Raw genomic sequence first — 18,705 nt, 5'->3', positions numbered from 1 at the left:
AAATTTTGTGCGCATGACCTACTGTTACTGTTATTGTTTCCATTGTACAACCAGCTTAAGTCACCGCGCAAATCTTTTTGGTGCATCCTTGAAGATAATATTTTTTTTGACCATGTGTATAATATGACTGAAAAATTGTATTTTGTAAAATTTGGAAGTATGCATAATTATACCTTATATTTTATATGTGTTTAAGAAAAGGGTCGTTGCGCATAAGCTTAGCCCACTCTAATAATTGATCTACTGATGACAAGGTCGAAGTGATCACGTGAAAGGCTCGTGTTTGTGTGCGGACCAAGGGCGGACGTAACCGATGGTACCCGAGTTCAGTCGACTGTTGTGTATATGAAACGTAATGCAAGTGTGCTGTTGATTGAACAGCTAGATAAGATTACGCAGTAGAATTATAAAGGCGTGGAAGCGAGAAATTTAAGTTTTGGTTGTTCATATAAGTCCGTAATATTCTATTCAAATCAATCGTCGAGAGAGTGAGTGTGTTCGTACTATTTATTGGCGTTTATTTTTATTTAGAATTGTATAACTTTCTCTTAATATTAATTGTTTTGTTCCAGGAATCTAAATTCAGCTATGAATCAGCTTTGTCGCCAAGTTAGCATAGAGAGTCCAGGTCCTACGATCAAAGATTGTGTTTTTAGTTTTGAAGTTCCAGTACCTAATGTGCCCCCACATGGAGCTCGAATAAGGGTAGGTGTAATGTTTATCATTTTGGTCATGTTAAATAGTTTTTAGTCTTATTGTAAGGCAAGATATGGGACTATTCTTTAAAAAGAAAAGTTATCACGTAAAAGTAGCTGGTTTTTGTAGAGTTAAGAAATTTCCTAGCAGTAAAAAAGCAAAAATTAATGTCAGTGGGGAGATTGTTCTGTATAGTGTTCCCAAGTACATCCTTTAATCCTGATGGTAGGATACTGTATTTATTGATCCTGTGGTACATGATGTTTGCCATTTGAATTTAGTACGTCGAAAGATCTTGAACATAAGAAAAACTTGTGATTTAAAATTAATTATGATTGTAAGTGGAATACTAAAGAAAATATATTCACATGACTTAACATAGTTTTTGTTTGGCAAGGATCTTTTGTTGTATTAAATTAAAACAGCAAACATCATGTACCACGGGATTAATCATGCTATCATAATGAAGGGATAAACTTGGATAGGTGTTACAAAACTTTACCAATTGTGTTTTTGAGCATAAAATATTTTTTTTCCTAGAGAACAGCATTTTCAAATTCCTACTGCAAATGGCAGGGCCATAAAGATGAGGGAAAATCTGGTGTGAAAGCCATTAAAAACTAGACAAATATTGATTGGATGAATATTAACATAATGAATTCAATGAGGTACCCAAATTACTGTAGTAAAAATTTTTCTGCACATACTGAGGTACATTATGAATTATTGTGTTGTGGTACCAGCAACAAAAGCCTCACATTCATCACAAAAATATATGTACAAAACCAATGAATGCTCTATGAATGACCATAACTTTCTTCTCCAAGCTAATTGATTCTTTACTTTGCAGTCAACACACCAAATTATATGCGAGTAACAAATTAAATTTTTTATTGCATCCATCCCACAAGTAAAAATAATTCACATTCTTGTTCAGTTTTAAATTAATAGAAATGCAGGTTACCTAAAAATCTTGAACACTGAGTTAACATGGCGCTAACGAAGCGTATACGCGAATACACCGCTTTAACAGTAAACCTATTTGCAGGTAATTAAAATCTCAAAATGTTTTACTCCTGTCTCAGCAGAACTACCACAATGGTTAGTAGAACTGAAATATAACTTAAATGAATTCTTACATTTTTTTTATGCAGAAGCTGCTAATATAGATAATTTATAAGTACGTTGAAATTTTTGTCTAATAATTATTATGACCTTTAAGCCTTGTGTATGATGGATTTGTAAAAGTTGCTGAAGGTACAATCATATTTTAAGTACACATAAAATCATGAGCATTGTCTTATTTCCAAGTCTTTAAATAATTCAATCTGAAACTAACAAAGACTAGGCCTATGACATGTTATAGATATAATCTTGGAAAGAAAAACTTTACGTTTCAAAGTTATTTATTATTACTTGTCATTACTAAGTAGCAATAAAGTGTTATTAAGTAATGATTTTCATTGTCTCTCTTGAGCACTGAATTGCAGGGTTGTGGCATTCTTAATCATAAGACTGGGAACTGGAACTTAAAATGTTGTGACCAATGGTGGTAGTCAAAAAATGGTTACTGTAAGGTAAATTTTCTTTATAATACACTATGTGATTCTATTTTAAGTAGCTAACCTAACCTTATCCAACCAACTGTCCATATAATTTTACAGTAAATTACAGCTAAATTAACCCAACCAAAGATTCAGAAATTTTATTTTATGAGTCAGCCTTGCTTGTAACAAATTACAGCATGAAGGAAAGCATTGAATACATGTTAAGGAATTTTATGTTTCTGGAAAAAAAAATCAAGGAATAGTTTAGCAACTATAGGTTCGGTCAAGGAACTTAAAAAAGTAAGGTTGGACACACAAGCCAACCCAATAGCTGTATTTTTGTACTTTAAATTTAAAATTAAAATTTTGAACATCACCTTATTGGAAAAATAAAATAAATAGTGAAAACTTTATTTTTGACTACATTAGCCTAATTGTTTAGATGATCCTCTAAAATAATTGGTTTGAGTTCAGGCTGGATTGTAAAAAACCTCCACAGTGGGAAGGGTGGGATAATAATAAGGCATTTAAAACTGGACGAAATTGAACTGAAAAATATTAAACTGGTAAATATGTAGTGTACGGATTATCCTCAAAAATTTTTTTTAAAATCTGAAATAACTTTCATTATATGTTCTTTTACGTCCTCTTCTCATTACAGCCTGCGGTGATAAGAAATTCCAATTACTTTTGGAGATATCGCCGTTCTTATTTTGCAATACAAGACCTATGTAATCATTTGACCGCCGCAATTTTATATTTTGCAGTGTGTGCGTGAATGCCTAAATAATAGAAATTTTCCATTAGGTAAGGTTAGTTACATTATAAATACTTCAAAATAAACGGAAATTAAAAATAATATCAATTAATTTTACTTGTATAGTTTTAAGTATTTATAATGTAATTGACCTGACCTAACAAAACGGGACAAAGGTAGATTAGGTCAGGTCAGCTACATTATAAATACTTTGAAACTGAACGGACATTAAAAATAATAAAATTAATTTTAATGGTTGTTTAGTTTTAAAGTATTTATAATGTAGCTGACCTGACCTAACAAACCGGGACAAAGGATGAACAGTAGGAACTCACGCAGTTTTCTTTTTACATGATGTAGTCGTTCACGTGGGAGACCTAAGATGCACATAAAGTTCTGCCATTCCCGATTACACCCGAACAATTCACCTTCAGCCAACTTCGGGATTAGTTTTATTTTTGCGCAGGAAAAATGAATTCAAATATTAAAATTTATCGGTTAGGTTAGCTACATTAAAACACTTTAAAACACTATGGACGGTTAGTTAGGTTAGTATAGCTACATTAAAATAAACAGAGAAATATAAATAATAAATAAACCCGAGGTTGGCCGAAGGTGAATTGTTCGGGTGTAATCGGGAATGGCAGAACTTTATGTGCATCTTAGGTTTTCCCGTTCACGTACGTCGCAAAAAAAAATCATACTTGTAAACAAGCAACAATGTTGAATGCCGCATGAGTGCACAGGATGAAAATTAAAAAATTCAATATTTCCTAAAGTATTTGGAATTTCTTATCTCCGCCGGGTTTAATGAAAAGAGGAAGTTAAAGAGCACAGAATAAAAGTATTTTCGGAATTTAAAATTTTTTTTTAACAAATATCGCCCAAATATGAAAATTACAAATTCGATCTCTCCTAAAGTATTTGGAATTTCTTATCTCCGCAGGCTGTAATGAAAAGAGGGCGTAAAAGAGCATATAATGAAAGTTATTTCAGATTTTTAAAATTTTTTTTGACGCTAATCGGTACACTACATATTTACCATTAAACTTACTATAACAAATTATTTATAGCAATTTTATTTATTTTTCATGAGTATTTACTTATCCTCAATCTGGTAAACCACACAGTGTTCCTCAACTTCAAAGCCTTATGCAACTACCTATTTTTCAAGAATCCAGTTGGAATAAATTACTCCATTGTGAGAGAATTTATACGTTTGAATGATTTTATCATATTTTAAATGTCACTGGCCTAGCCCTTCAAGTACTTTCATCACTTAGACCATTTTAAACCCAACTATGAGATAAATCATCCCCTCAAACACCTATCAAAACTCTAGATTGCATTTAAATTATTTAACTTTTTTTAACTGTCACCGATCGTACCTAACCAGGACTTTTCACTTTTTTTATATCTAGACATGCAAACTTCTAGCCTTTTCGGAAGAACTGCCTAGTTTCATCGATAAAACTACACCAAAAAATTATGATATTTGGAGTTACAAAAATGGTTAGTATGGCTACTGCAGAAATTATCATGGTTGAGAAAAAGTAGTTGAAATACAATAAAAAATATGCAATATCAATTGATACTGTTTTGGAAATATTTATAAAATAAAACACTGGTCAGCCATGACCACTTTCACAAGCATGAAAAGGGAAAGACAATATTTAATTTCGTACTATCTTATCCATTTGACCCTGTTACCTTTAATGATTGTGGATCTAACTGTTATAGTTAGAAGTATCATAAGTTCACCTTTTCCGTGATAAAATTCTAAATGTTTTGAGTACTACAGATGTACCCTGATTTTATTCTAAAAGGGCGTTTGGAAATTCCGCATGTATACTTGATAACACAGTGTTCATTAAAAACCAGAGATTCTGAGCACTTGATCCTGATGGCATGATCTTTTATACATTGTTTCTGTAGTACATGATGCTTGCTGTTATTAGTATGTACAAACAACCTGAACATTACAAATACGTCATGATTACATTTACAGATATGAGTGGGAAAATATTTTGGAGAAATATAACCACATATTTTTCGAAATTTTTTTTTTCATTGCCAACTTAATTTAAGATAGGTTGATATATTTTATGCCGATTGGTTGGTTTTGCTTAAGGGGATTGGTGCAGGGCAAAAATCGGTCATGCGTCAGAATTTGTTGGAATTTGTCTTAAGTGTCTCATAAATGCTTGTTCGTTACTACTGTAGGACAGTCAGTACGTATATAAGCTAGCGGGTTAGATTTCGCAAGTTAGTGGCGAGCGAGCTCTCATGAGCACAGGTTGTTGAAGGGTGCAGCTCTGAGGCCTGCCATCTAGCGGGAATCGTCGGAAGGTCTTCGAAAATATCGCCTTTCTCTCTCTCTCTCTCTCTCTCAAGCACGAATACCCCACAGGTTTTCTTAGAAGGAAAGCAAACCGCGATAACCAGCTCTTCTCCTTTCCACCAATACTCTCCACCTCCCGCCCCCTTTCACACCAGCCGTCAAACTTTACAATGCCATTGTCCTTCATTCTCGGCAGCGGCCCTTCCACTCGCGGACTTTTGTGTGTCCTGCTCATGATGCAGACTGACGTGTGAAATGGCACATTTTTTTTATCTGGACATACCTTTCAAAATGTTTACTCAGCTAGCCTTCTGAATTAGAAAGACGAGGTGCTTAATTAACACAGAGCAATATCAATATTTTATCAATTTTGTAACCTACATGACACAACTATATTAATAACAAGTCAGGCTGTAGTTACTTAAAATTATTTTTATTTAGCTTTGCAAAACATTCACTATTTAATTAACGGTTATTAATTTTACAATATAAACATAAGTACATTACCAAACCAATGTGATTAGCATAGCCATGCATGTTTAAATGTTTTTAAATCACTGCTCATTTATTTTATTGTAGGCTAAGCTGTCAAGGGTTCAAATTAAAAAAAAAAAACCTTTCGGCTAAGCTTAGAGGCGCATGTAGACTTTGAAGTTGTTATACATTTTGCTAAAGTTGTATCCAAATCATATCCTATATTTTTGAATTTAAAAAAAATTTATAAAACATCTCCCCATTTTTAAACCAAAAATGTTGTTCTTAATTAGAAAATTTACGAATACTTTAAAAGGCTGGATACTGTATCTACTTAAGGTGTAATAAATTTGTTGTTCCGCATGCGTATTTTGGTCACCCATAGAAGTAAGGGTTGGTCATACCAATAACTAGTTCAGATTTTTTTTATAGATAATATTTAGAAAGTTTTAAAAAACTTTGTATGGTGTCCTAAATTTTTAGAATATGGGGGCACTAAGATATGTGCAATTTACAATTATATTTCTCAGGTGTAATTTTCGAAGATCAATTTCTGGTTTCGGGTTCTGCTGTGAATATCTCTCTCTTCCCTCTTTGGCGTCAGGGAAAGATGCTGCTGGTGAACTTACCAAGCAGTTATTCCAGCTAGCACACCACTGAATGTATGAGAGCGAGTGTGAGCTTGTTGCTATTGAAACCAATACTGTATGTATTAGGTGTGTGATGTACCTCTGCATAAAGTTATTGGTCAGGTCCATAGTGTTCAATTTCCATTTAATAAAATACGCATGATTAAAAGATACCAAATTCATTCAATAATTAGCAATGACTGTATGATTCTAAGGTGGGTAGTGCAAAGATCATTTTCACATAGGTATCTAAAACAGGCCCTAATATGCTAGAGGACAACCCTAGTTAAAGGAGATTTCAATTACCATCCTGATAGAAACCTGCACCTTTGTACCTTTAATATCTGGTAATGCAAGATGGCACACAATAAAATGCCGGAACTAGCTGTGAAGAGTCGGGAACAAACTAATTTTATCTGTCGGACCTCCAGATTAGTACTCGGCTACACTGGAAACTGGATCGAAGACCGGCATCCCTTTAGTCCTAAAAGGTTTATAGTCGAATTGGATCTCACAAAACGTCAGAAATATTCGTAGTGGAGTGCTACAACCATCGTCTTGAGGCACTATATGTACGAAAGCGACAGAAGCGGAAGTGTTTCACAAAGATGTCGTAACTCCCTATTTCTGACATACAATGTCAGAAAATGCTATCTCAACGCTTTCAGAAGATGGATCTGTATCTGATTAAATCGCATGTGACGCTCATCTTCGGCCACTCGAGCAGGCAACCAAGGATTTGGCAAGCCCCAGCCCGAGCAACGTCTTCCCAAAGCAATGCCCAAGGCTTCCCTCTAATTTTTTTTCTAAAAAAAGAAGAAAAAAATGCAGTTGAATTTGGTTGCTCACAGCAAGGTTTTCTCAGTTATTCCTCAATATCGAGGTAGTTGAAAGGTGAAAAGAGGAACGAATAAAATATCAATGTGTGCGCAAAGATATGGCAAAATGAATAAAACTCCAAGGAATAATAATTCGGAAGACCCTGAAACTAAATAGGTATTATAAGAGGTAGTGTTGTGTTATATGACTTTCAAATGGTTGTCCTCCTAACAAATAAAATAAGTCATTGCATTAAATATGATTTATCACAAATTATACCAATTAGCTTAGAACAATAATAAAGATAATAAAATAAAAACTGTAAACAGTCTGATTATTACAATGGATTTGACAATATACCTACTAAGAGTATTATAATTTTCTAAAGTTTTATGTAATAATAACATTATAAAAAAATAAATTTCAATGGATTAGATACTGTGTGTACTGCAGAATAAATTAATTTTTTTCTTAAAGCTACTTTTTTTAAACCTCTTGCAGTAATGTTTGTTAGTATCAGAAATGTTGACAGTCAAAAGTTTGAGATAATATTAAGAATAGTTACAATCACTGTACTAAGGAAGTAACAATTTCCCCACCCCCCCTCAAAATAATGTTTTAACCCTTGCTCTAACGCTTAGTTGCATCAAAAATTGTTTCAGACAAAAGTGTTAGATAATAATTTGTTGGTTTGAAAAAAAAAACTTTGAATAGATTTGATAATGTATCTACTAAACAATTCATCAATTTTTTTCCAGCCCTTGCAATGTAATGGTTGGTGGGTAACATCAAAATTTGTTTGTGACAAAAGTTTTTGATAGTATTTAGAATAGTTAAAATTACTTGAAACAGATTTGATACTATGCTTACTATGCGAGATACAAATTGTTTGACGGAAAACCATATTTTTCCCACCCCTTTCTGTAGTGGTTGGCTGTATTAAAAAAAGTTCCAGGCCAAATATTGAGGCATGACTCTCGTACACAATAATAAATTTAAATGATTAAAATAGATTTTGTATTCAGTGAGTTACAGTGATTCATCTGTTTTTCGAAAAACAATCCCTAAGTTGACACCCTTGGTCAGATTTTGCCCATTAATGAACTTGACCAAGATTTTCTACCTTTTGAAGCAGTTGTTTGGGAGTAATTGGTGCAAATTGTGGCGGTTATTATGCCCATAGAAATTTATGCATATTTTGTCAACAGAAAAGTTGATATAAATATGTAAACTTTTCTGTTGACTATGATTTTGGGTTCTAACAACCATGAAACTAAAATCTGCATACATTTCCCGTAAGTTACATCGTGGTAACTGCAAAGGTAGACTTTCTTAGAAATGTACTTAAAAGTATTATTTGTTATTTTGAATCTGCTGTAATTAGGTTTCAAAACCACTTTTTATCAAAGAGCTATTTAAAATGTTACGATTTACTGCGGGTTCGTAAAGGATAGCCCAATTAAAGATTTTTATCACACACAGTTTTATTTATTGCCACTATTTACATTACTAGCTAATAATCTAAAAATGCCAATTAATCAATTGTACTTAAAAAAATGTTGCTTCCTCCAGTCACTCGTTTCTCACAATCCACACGCCTCGTTGGGCCGCAACTCTGGCGCATCTCTTGCCGCAGCACTCCTCGGTCCTCCGTCACAGGACTCCGTCGCCACACTCAGCCGCCGCCGTCGCACTTCCCCTTTGCCGAGATCCCACTAGACGCCTCGCTCGGAACTCCGCCGCGCCCATGGCACTATCGCCCGGAACTGAACTCTTCGCCCTGGAACCTTCGTCCTGGAACCTTCGTCCAGGGACTTTGCCACTCTATCGCCCGGAAACTACGCCGCGGGAAAACTCCCGACTTCACTCTGAACTCTCTGCTGAGGCCGATGTCCTCTTTTTATATATCAGCCATCATTTTTGGAACTCACGAGTGCGGCTGAGGCCAGTCGCGTCATTCCGCGCCGACACGACGGCAGAAATCTCTCGAAACACGTGTCGGTGGCTCGCGTAACTCAGGTTTCGGATGTCAAACAGCGCCGCACATGGAGCTGAGGGCTGGAGGGAGGGGAAGCGGCGACCCAGGTGCGCACGGCACATCTCATGTTACAGCGGCATGTGATATCAGCCCAGCTAGCTCTGCACCTGCGTGTGATGCAACCTTGCTCACTTGCGAACTCTTGAAGGTTTTCCGAAGATCTCTGTTGACGTGTCTTCAGGGCTGTTCTGTACACCTCGCCCATGTGTTGGTCGCCATACCTCAACTCAAGGGCCTCTACTAATACCCCATATTCTTTCTAGTCCATAACTGGTATGGTCTGCAGCAGCTCTAGTGGAGATCCTCGCAGGGCCAAGACGAGTGCCGTAGCCTTTTCTTCATCGTCCCAACCATTCACTTCAGCAGCTGCCTCAAACTGTCGCCTGTAGACAGCCCATGACGATTGCCCATCAAAGGTGGGTGGCTTGAATTTTGGGTGACCGGTTGCACCTTCCACCTTCACATCTCCAGAATTACTGCTCCTTTTCGTAGCCATTGCAGCTTTCTTGATCATCCGACAGCACTCTTCAGTTACAGCTGCTACTTGCTGTTCGGTGGTCTGCTTGAGCTGCGCTAGCTGTTCTGCCATCATTTCTTCATGTTCGGCTAGCTGTTGCTCTTGTTCTGCAAGATGCTGCTCCAAAAACTGCACTTTGCCTTCCAAATGGATGCTGGTTTCATCAATCTTCTTCTGCATTTCTTCTTGTGCAGCAACTATTTCATTTCGCGTATCTTCTTGGTTTTTCTTGATGTCTTTGATCTCAGTTTTCATGGCATTCTTCATCTCCTCTCGGCAGTTATCAATTTTATTCTTCATTTCTTCCTGGCCACTCTTCATCTCGTCCAGCCTATTATCCATTTTCTCCTGGCCACTCTTCAGTTCGGCCAAGAATGCCAGGACATTCTTAAGCTCATCAGCAGCCATCTTTCTTGTCCACATATACTACAAGTCTAACACTAATGTCTTATGACGACACTGTAATTTCTTCTACAATCTAACCAAAACCCCTACTAAACACTAATACTAATTTACCAACTACTACACTTAAAACTAACTACAGTTCCTAACACTTGTTGCAATCTCGAAAATCTAAATAAATTTTAATTCTCTATAAACTAATCTTAAATTCTTTAAATTGGGGCTATCCCACTTCTGACACCAAAATGTTACGATTTACTGCGGGTTCGTAAAGGATAGCCCAATTAAAGATTTTTATCACACACAGTTTTATTTATTGCCACTATTTACATTACTAGCTAATAATCTAAAAATGCCAATTAATCAATTGTACTTAAAAAAAATGTTGCTTCCTCCAGTCACTCGTTTCTCACAATCCACACGCCTCGCTGGGCCGCACCTCTCGCCGCAGCACCCCTCGGTCCTCCGTCACAGGACTCGGTCGCCACACTCAGCCGCCGCCGTCGCACTTCCCCTTCGCCGAAATCCCGCTTGGAATTCCGCTGCGCCCACGACACTATCGCCCGGAACTGAACTCTTCGCCCTGGAACATTCGTCCAGGGACTTTGCCACTCTATCGCCCGGAAACTCCCGACTTCACTCTGAACTCTCTGCTGAGGCCGATGTCCTCTTTTTATATATCAGCCATCATTTTTGGAACTCACGAGTGCGGCTGAGGCCAGTCGCGTCATTCCGCGCCGACACGACGGCAGAAATCTCTCGAAACACGTGTCGGTGGCTCGCGTAACTCAGGTTTCGGATGTCAAACAGCGCCGCACATGGAGCTGAGGGCTGGAGGGAGGGGAAGCGGCGACCCAGGTGCGCACGGCACATCTCATGTTACAGCGGCATGTGATATCAGCCCAGCTAGCTCTGCACCTGCGTGTGATGCAACCTTGCTCACTTGCGAACTCTTGAAGGTTTTCCGAAGATCTCTGTTGACGTGTCTTCAGGGCTGTTCTGTACACCTCGCCCATGTGTTGGTCGCCATACCTCAACTCAAGGGCCTCTACTAATACCCCATATTCTTTCTAGTCCATAACTGGTATGGTCTGCAGCAGCTCTAGTGGAGATCCTCGCAGGGCCAAGACGAGTGCCGTAGCCTTTTCTTCATCGTCCCAACCATTCACTTCAGCAGCTGCCTCAAACTGTCGCCTGTAGACAGCCCATGACGATTGCCCATCAAAGGTGGGTGGCTTGAATTTTGGGTGACCGGTTGCACCTTCCACCTTCACATCTCCAGAATTACTGCTCCTTTTCGTAGCCATTGCAGCTTTCTTGATCATCCGACAGCACTCTTCAGTTACAGCTGCTACTTGCTGTTCGGTGGTCTGCTTGAGCTGCGCTAGCTGTTCTGCCATCATTTCTTCATGTTCGGCTAGCTGTTGCTCTTGTTCTGCAAGATGCTGCTCCAAAAACTGCACTTTGCCTTCCAAATGGATGCTGGTTTCATCAATCTTCTTCTGCATTTCTTCTTGTGCAGCAACTATTTCATTTCGCGTATCTTCTTGGTTTTTCTTGATGTCTTTGATCTCAGTTTTCATGGCATTCTTCATCTCCTCTCGGCAGTTATCAATTTTATTCTTCATTTCTTCCTGGCCACTCTTCATCTCGTCCAGCCTATTATCCATTTTCTCCTGGCCACTCTTCAGTTCGGCCAAGAATGCCAGGACATTCTTAAGCTCATCAGCAGCCATCTTTCTTGTCCACATATACTACAAGTCTAACACTAATGTCTTATGACGACACTGTAATTTCTTCTACAATCTAACCAAAACCCCTACTAAACACTAATACTAATTTACCAACTACTACACTTAAAACTAACTACAGTTCCTAACACTTGTTGCAATCTCGAAAATCTAAATAAATTTTAATTCTCTATAAACTAATCTTAAATTCTTTAAATTGGGGCTATCCCACTTCTGACACCAAAATGTTACGATTTACTGCGGGTTCGTAAAGGATAGCCCAATTAAAGATTTTTATCACACACAGTTTTATTTATTGCCACTATTTACATTACTAGCTAATAATCTAAAAATGCCAATTAATCAATTGTACTTAAAAAAAATGTTGCTTCCTCCAGTCACTCGTTTCTCACAATCCACACGCCTCGCTGGGCCGCACCTCTCGCCGCAGCACCCCTCGGTCCTCCGTCACAGGACTCGGTCGCCACACTCAGCCGCCGCCGTCGCACTTCCCCTTCGCCGAAATCCCGCTTGGAATTCCGCTGCGCCCACGACACTATCGCCCGGAACTGAACTCTTCGCCCTGGAACATTCGTCCAGGGACTTTGCCACTCTATCGCCCGGAAACTCCCGACTTCACTCTGAACTCTCTGCTGAGGCCGATGTCCTCTTTTTATATATCAGCCATCATTTTTGGAACTCACGAGTGCGGCTGAGGCCAGTCGCGTCATTCCGCGCCGACACGACGGCAGAAATCTCTCGAAACACGTGTCGGTGGCTCGCGTAACTCAGGTTTCGGATGTCAAACAGCGCCGCACATGGAGCTGAGGGCTGGAGGGAGGGGAAGCGGCGACCCAGGTGCGCACGGCACATCTCATGTTACAGCGGCATGTGATATCAGCCCAGCTAGCTCTGCACCTGCGCGTGACGCAACCTTGCTTACGTTCGTAACATATTTTAATTATTACAGATATGAAATATGCGTATTGCTTAAAAAAATACATTCCCCAATCTTAAATATTCTTACACCATCAAATCAAACAAATAATTTTACAAACAACAAAAAATTTTTTTATTAAAATTGTTTGTCGATGTTCTAAAATAGGTAGTTAAGAGTTTCACGACAACATTTTAAATATAACCAACAATTTACATAAACAATGAACAAAAATTCATAAAAACACTCTAGCATCGAAATAATGAAATAAGAATGAATGATTACATTTCTTTAGTTTTCGCCACAAAAAAATCATAGCAAGTGTTTTGTCTACATCCTTACTAGTATTATAAATGTGAATGTGAGTTGGTTAACCCTTTTTATAGAAAAAAAATTTTCTCTAGGGCAAACAAATTGATATTGGTATGTATGATCCAACTGAGATTTTGAGTAATTTGAATGAAATTTAATGCCATCGGGCATTTCAATAAGTAAATTAAATAATTCACCAAACTAATACTGTAATACCGGCGGTCAATTCACGTTTCACTTTTATTTTTCTGTCACCACCAAGCAATACTTCAATTTTTTTTTTAATTTTTGAGGTTAGGTGTCTGTTTATTTTCTTCGGTGGTGGTTGTTTGGACGTTGATGCTGAAGGTTATAATTTACTTTCAAGAGAATTTTGTAATTTAGTAGAAAATTATGTGGATCTTATTACTTAAGTTTTCCCGGACTTACAACAAAATTTTAATAGTAATCAGTGGTTGTGCACAAGAGTATTATTGGTGCCAAAAAATTATATCATTAATAAAATCAGAACTTATATTTTAAAAGAGGTGCAAGGGGAAATGAAGGAGTATTTGCCAATAGATACAATCATGGATACAGAACAAAGCACTTCATATCCTGCGGAGTTTTTAAATTCTCTTGAACTTTCGGGTGTACCCTCACATATACTTCAAATGAAACTAAATGTACAAGTTATGCTTATGCGAAATCTAGATGCTCCTCGACCATGTAATGGAATGAGGCTTCGGATCACACAGTTAGGGCAGAATATACTTTGTGCTACTATAAAGCGGAAAGTGTTATCATACCTCGAATTCCAACTATCCCCACTGATCTACCGTTCCAATTCAAAAGAGTTCAGTTTCCCGTCAGGCTTAGTTTTGCTGTTATCATTAACAAAGCGCAATGGCAAACACTGCAGGTAGCAGGGGTGCATTTGGAAAAGGCATGCTTTTCCCATGGCCAACTATATGTAGCCTGTTCGTGTGTGTCCAATGCCCGAAATCTACACATATTTGCACCGGACAGAAAAACATATAACATAGTATACAGGAGCATCATAGAATAACACTCTGATTTAAACTATTCTTAAAAAAAAAAAATTTATTATACGTTAATACTTTTAACTTTTTAAAATGTTAGTATTTAAAATTTTTTTTTGTTGTAATAGTGAAACATATTTCAAGAAAGCATGTTTTCAGTTTTTTAAGCTAAATTGTATGTTAGAATTTTTAAATACTGATTATCCCAGTACCACAATAAAAAAAAACAACTACCATATTATATAATTTTCTTTGCAATGATCTTTGATAATTATTTAAGGACATCAACGCGAGCGAAGCTGCAGGTAAAAGCTAGTTTTACATAAATTAAAACACAACACTGTAACTAATAAATTTGAAATTGCTAAAAATAAAGATGTAGAATAGAAATTTGGGCAATTATAAATTATTTATGTCTCAGAAAAAGTTTTTTTTTTGTTTTTTAAGTAAAGACACAAGAAAAGCATGAAAAAAGTAAGAATTAAAAATTTGTTTACACTGCAGCAAAAGATGAGCACTTTACTATCTACCTTAGTTATTTCGAACTCTCGCATTTTTAGACCAATAATCACTGTAACTCCCAATTTCACGCCCTGTATGGCTATGTGTATCGTACTTGTTTTTCAATAATAGTGTTAACACGTTTACATAATGATTTTTAAAACATTCAGTTACTTTATAGGTTTTATAAATATGGTTAAATTAATAGTAAACATATATCTATAACAGTTTTACGAATAATGTAAACTTAAAAAAAAAATTAGTCATTTCACACAAAAAATAAACACATTTCCAAAGCTTCTAAAATAATGCAAATATTTTTAAGATTATGATTTAAACTTTCCGTACATCGAAAGTTTTTAAGCTTGGCAAGCTTTTGATGGATGAATATAATTTTTCTGGCGATCTGATTGGCTGTAGAATCCTGGATGAACGAACGTGATTGTCTTTTGTAAACACAACTTTAAAAATTATCTTTCTTTTAGATGTTAGTTCTTTTTCATATTTAATTATAAAAATAAGAATAAGATTTAAAACAGACTTTTTACAGTGTGAATGTATTTGATATTATTATCTAGTTACATAAAATATTTTGTTTATAATTATTTTAACTTTACCAAATATTTATTTTTTACAATTAAAATTGTTTTCGGGACTAACACGATGTTCAAAAAAGGACTGAAGAATCAAAAATAATGGCAGAAAAATACGTTTAAAGACAATTTAGAACATCCCCGGAATGAAAATATCAATTAAATAAATAATTTCAGTTTCTTGAATGACAAGATCACCGTGGTTTTGACGTCATAAGACTTTGTCAGTTTTGATACAAATTTAATTTTTATTTTAACCAACTTTTAATAGTGTAAATGTGTCTTTCACTAGATTTACTGTAACAACTTATTAATCAATAACAGTATCAATAATAGTATGCACGTTTTTGTCTTACACGGTAGTATTGTATTAAGGCAGCAAACGTCGTATCGCAGTCTGTTGTATTTGATGCTGAACTTTTTCCTTGAAATTTTTCCTTGGCCACGTTCTCTCTTTCTTATGCTTCTCTAATGTAATCTGGATCTCTGCACCTTAGACCACTGCTGTGCCTGGGATCAGTTATTTCAGGCATTACACATTCAAGATAAAACTTTTTAGCTTTGGGAGCATTTCAATTGACCAACATTGAAAATCTTGTTCCACAGAAATAAATTCTGTATCGAAATCACAAAATAAAACAAGAGTAGCGTATTTTACACTATAAATGTTGAGTTGCCCCTGTAGTTGATAGTAAAACGAGCTGTTCTTGTATGATACACAAAACATGTTCTATATTCTTCTGAAAAAGAGTGCGTTGACCTTTAAACAGGTACCATCTTTATTCTCCCGTCTCCCATTCGTCAACAACAGAGGTACGGCGCAGGGCGGGTCGAGAGAAAGCACTGGTTGTAAAAAGTTCCAAAAACTGCCGAAAGGTGTCTACACAATCCAGCACGCTTTGCCACACGTTGTCGCCGATATTACCCGTAGCCTAAACTCTGTTCACTACCATTGTACCTGAGGTCCGATTACAATAAACTAAAAGCTAAATTAAAGTCAATCCTTCAGACAACAGAATGAAAGGATTTAAAATTATAATTGAAACGTGAATGCTTAAAAACTTGCAAATGAATATCATGTTATTTTGTAACAGCTAATTTATTAAAATTAAAATCTTAAATACACTAAATTAGTAATGATTACATATACAATCATGGTTTTAATGAAATCTCTCGTGTTTGAAGATTTACCTACAAAAGTTTTACCACCAAATTCTTTGTATTTTTTTAATTAGTGAGGAATTTTGAAAATTCCAGAAAACTGACAATAACTTTGATTTAACAAATAAATAAAATATCAACTATACACCAGAAGGCTTAAAATCTTCTATTACAGCTGAATCATAAATAAATATATTGTTTTTTGGACTCTTATGCGGGTACACCAATCCTCTTAAAAAAACAATTTTTTGTTCCTACCAGTTGTTAGGGTAGTATGTTTTCCACCCAACTTCTGAAATATTAAGCCAGCCATTATGTTGCAGAGAAAGATAAAATGTATATTTTATTTGGTTCTGTTTATTTAAAAAAAGTATATTTAATTGTTTGTTTCTGTGAAAGTATTAAATCATTGAAAAATACTTTTCTGGAAATCTAACATTTCTATTTACAACATAAACAAATTTCATCAAGTAGTTGTGTATTACTTTCTTTCATATTCAAGTTATAATCATAATTCATTGTTATATCACAAGTTTTTATGTACAATATTTTTTGACATAATTATAACAGCAAGCATCATGCACCACAGGATCAATATATACCTACAGGATCATGCCATGAGGATCAAGAGCACAGGATCTCTGATCTTACATATAACATGTAACAAAACTTCAACAAACTTTGAACAACACTCACCTATGTTGGAGGCAGGTATAATGACTTGGCAGTGAGCAAAAAAATACTGCAGACATTCACACTCGTCAGGATACCTCCAAAAGTAATATAAATTTCACGTGGTATTTAACAAAATTGTACACTGCGCCGGGCATACTGGAGTACTACTTGCTACGCATCTTCCCGTACCCTCTTTATCCTCTTGTGTATTCGCCCTAGTTTCTCCATTATTGAAATGCATGCAAATATGGGTAACCTGGAGGTGCTCGTAGTTTTTATCTGAAAGATGGTTGCAGGTTCTCCCAACAGTCACTAATTATGGTGATAACAGGCAATGTATAATCTTTAATGACCCAAAGCAAAGTTCTACTAGTCTGATCTTAATTGGCATGAGAAAAATATTATTTCGCTCTCAATATCCCCGAAGACCCACTGGCTATAAACCACTCTGTATTTATTGCGTTTTCTTTTCCCAAACTTAGTTGTGTTTGTATGCATACCACTTTCCCCTCCCAATTTGCCTATCCTGTAATTTTAATGCTAGTCACTAAATCTTATCTGCAAAATTACCACCAACTACTGTTTTTTCATTGACATGAAAATTTCTTTGTACATATTTTAATCGCAGAAGCGGAATTGTTTAAAGAAAGTACGTTATTTCTGTGACCTTTTTAAATGTAAATAAGGCTTTGCAAAAATCATGCATGATCAATTACAAAAATATTTCTGAAAATCAACTTTTTCCATAGGGAATAAGGAGAAAAGGGTCCATTGACAATGAAACCACTCGCTGTCCTCAGCCAACTCAATAAGTGACCCACACTTTGGAAACTTCAATTCGCTTCATAAAACTCTATGATCACTCAAAATGCAGTCAGTAAATACTATTCTGACAAATACACAAACATCTACGTAACACCAGCCAAAAAGCTTATCGGTTTTCCTGACAAACTTCCTGAAGTACGGGCCATTCCGGAAAAATGTCACCAACAGCCCATGTACAGACATGTTTACTCACTACAAAATTACAGTGAAAAATTAAATTCAAATTTCTTTTCATTTATCAATGCTTAAGAGGAAGAAGCTTTTAACATTTACTGAATCATAGTTACAACCAACTCATTCACTGACACACATTCCCAACACGTCTAATAACAAACATGGCGCTTATCAATTAACAACACAGTTATACCAGGAAATAAATGCTATGTCATGTAATTCACTACTGCAAATATTGTTATCCCCTTTTTACTGAAACGTCAGGGATAAGTATAGAAATTTGTATATATTATTTCTGGTGTTTTTTTTTGTGGCAATGCCATATCTCCGTTAATTCATCAAAATTTTAGATTCAAACATCATTTTAAAACCTATGTTCCCCACTATTGATGAAAAATAGACAAATAAGTTAAAATTAATGTTTTCATTAAAAAACAAAAATGGCTCACTTGAATTATAAATGACTTTGTAATTTATGGCTAGATTAGTGATTAATAAACATATAACTATGCCCAAATTACCTCACATTTGTAGGAAAACATGTGCAATGTATAT

At 35.9% G+C, this 18,705-nt stretch overlaps 1 protein-coding gene across 1 annotated transcript in view; it reads left to right on the top strand.

Annotated features, from left to right (window-relative positions):
* The first annotated feature begins 273 nt into the window (after positions 1 to 273).
* LOC134529469 (uncharacterized) overlaps positions 274 to 18,705 on the top strand; it is a 76,345-nt gene continuing 57,913 nt past the window's right edge. Inside the window, exons 1-2 of the mRNA XM_063363599.1 lie at positions 274 to 488; positions 573 to 705. Of these exons, the coding sequence (XP_063219669.1) occupies positions 589 to 705 (117 nt within the window). The 5' untranslated portion in view covers positions 274 to 488; positions 573 to 588. The remainder of the gene's footprint in view (positions 489 to 572; positions 706 to 18,705) is intronic.

The sequence above is a fragment of the Bacillus rossius genome, chromosome 2, assembly GCF_032445375.1.
Source record: "Bacillus rossius redtenbacheri isolate Brsri chromosome 2, Brsri_v3, whole genome shotgun sequence".
Classification (NCBI taxonomy): Eukaryota; Metazoa; Arthropoda; class Insecta; order Phasmatodea; family Bacillidae; genus Bacillus; species Bacillus rossius.
The sequence above is the reverse complement of the archived record's forward strand: the minus strand, read 5'-3'. Positions and strand labels throughout refer to the sequence as shown.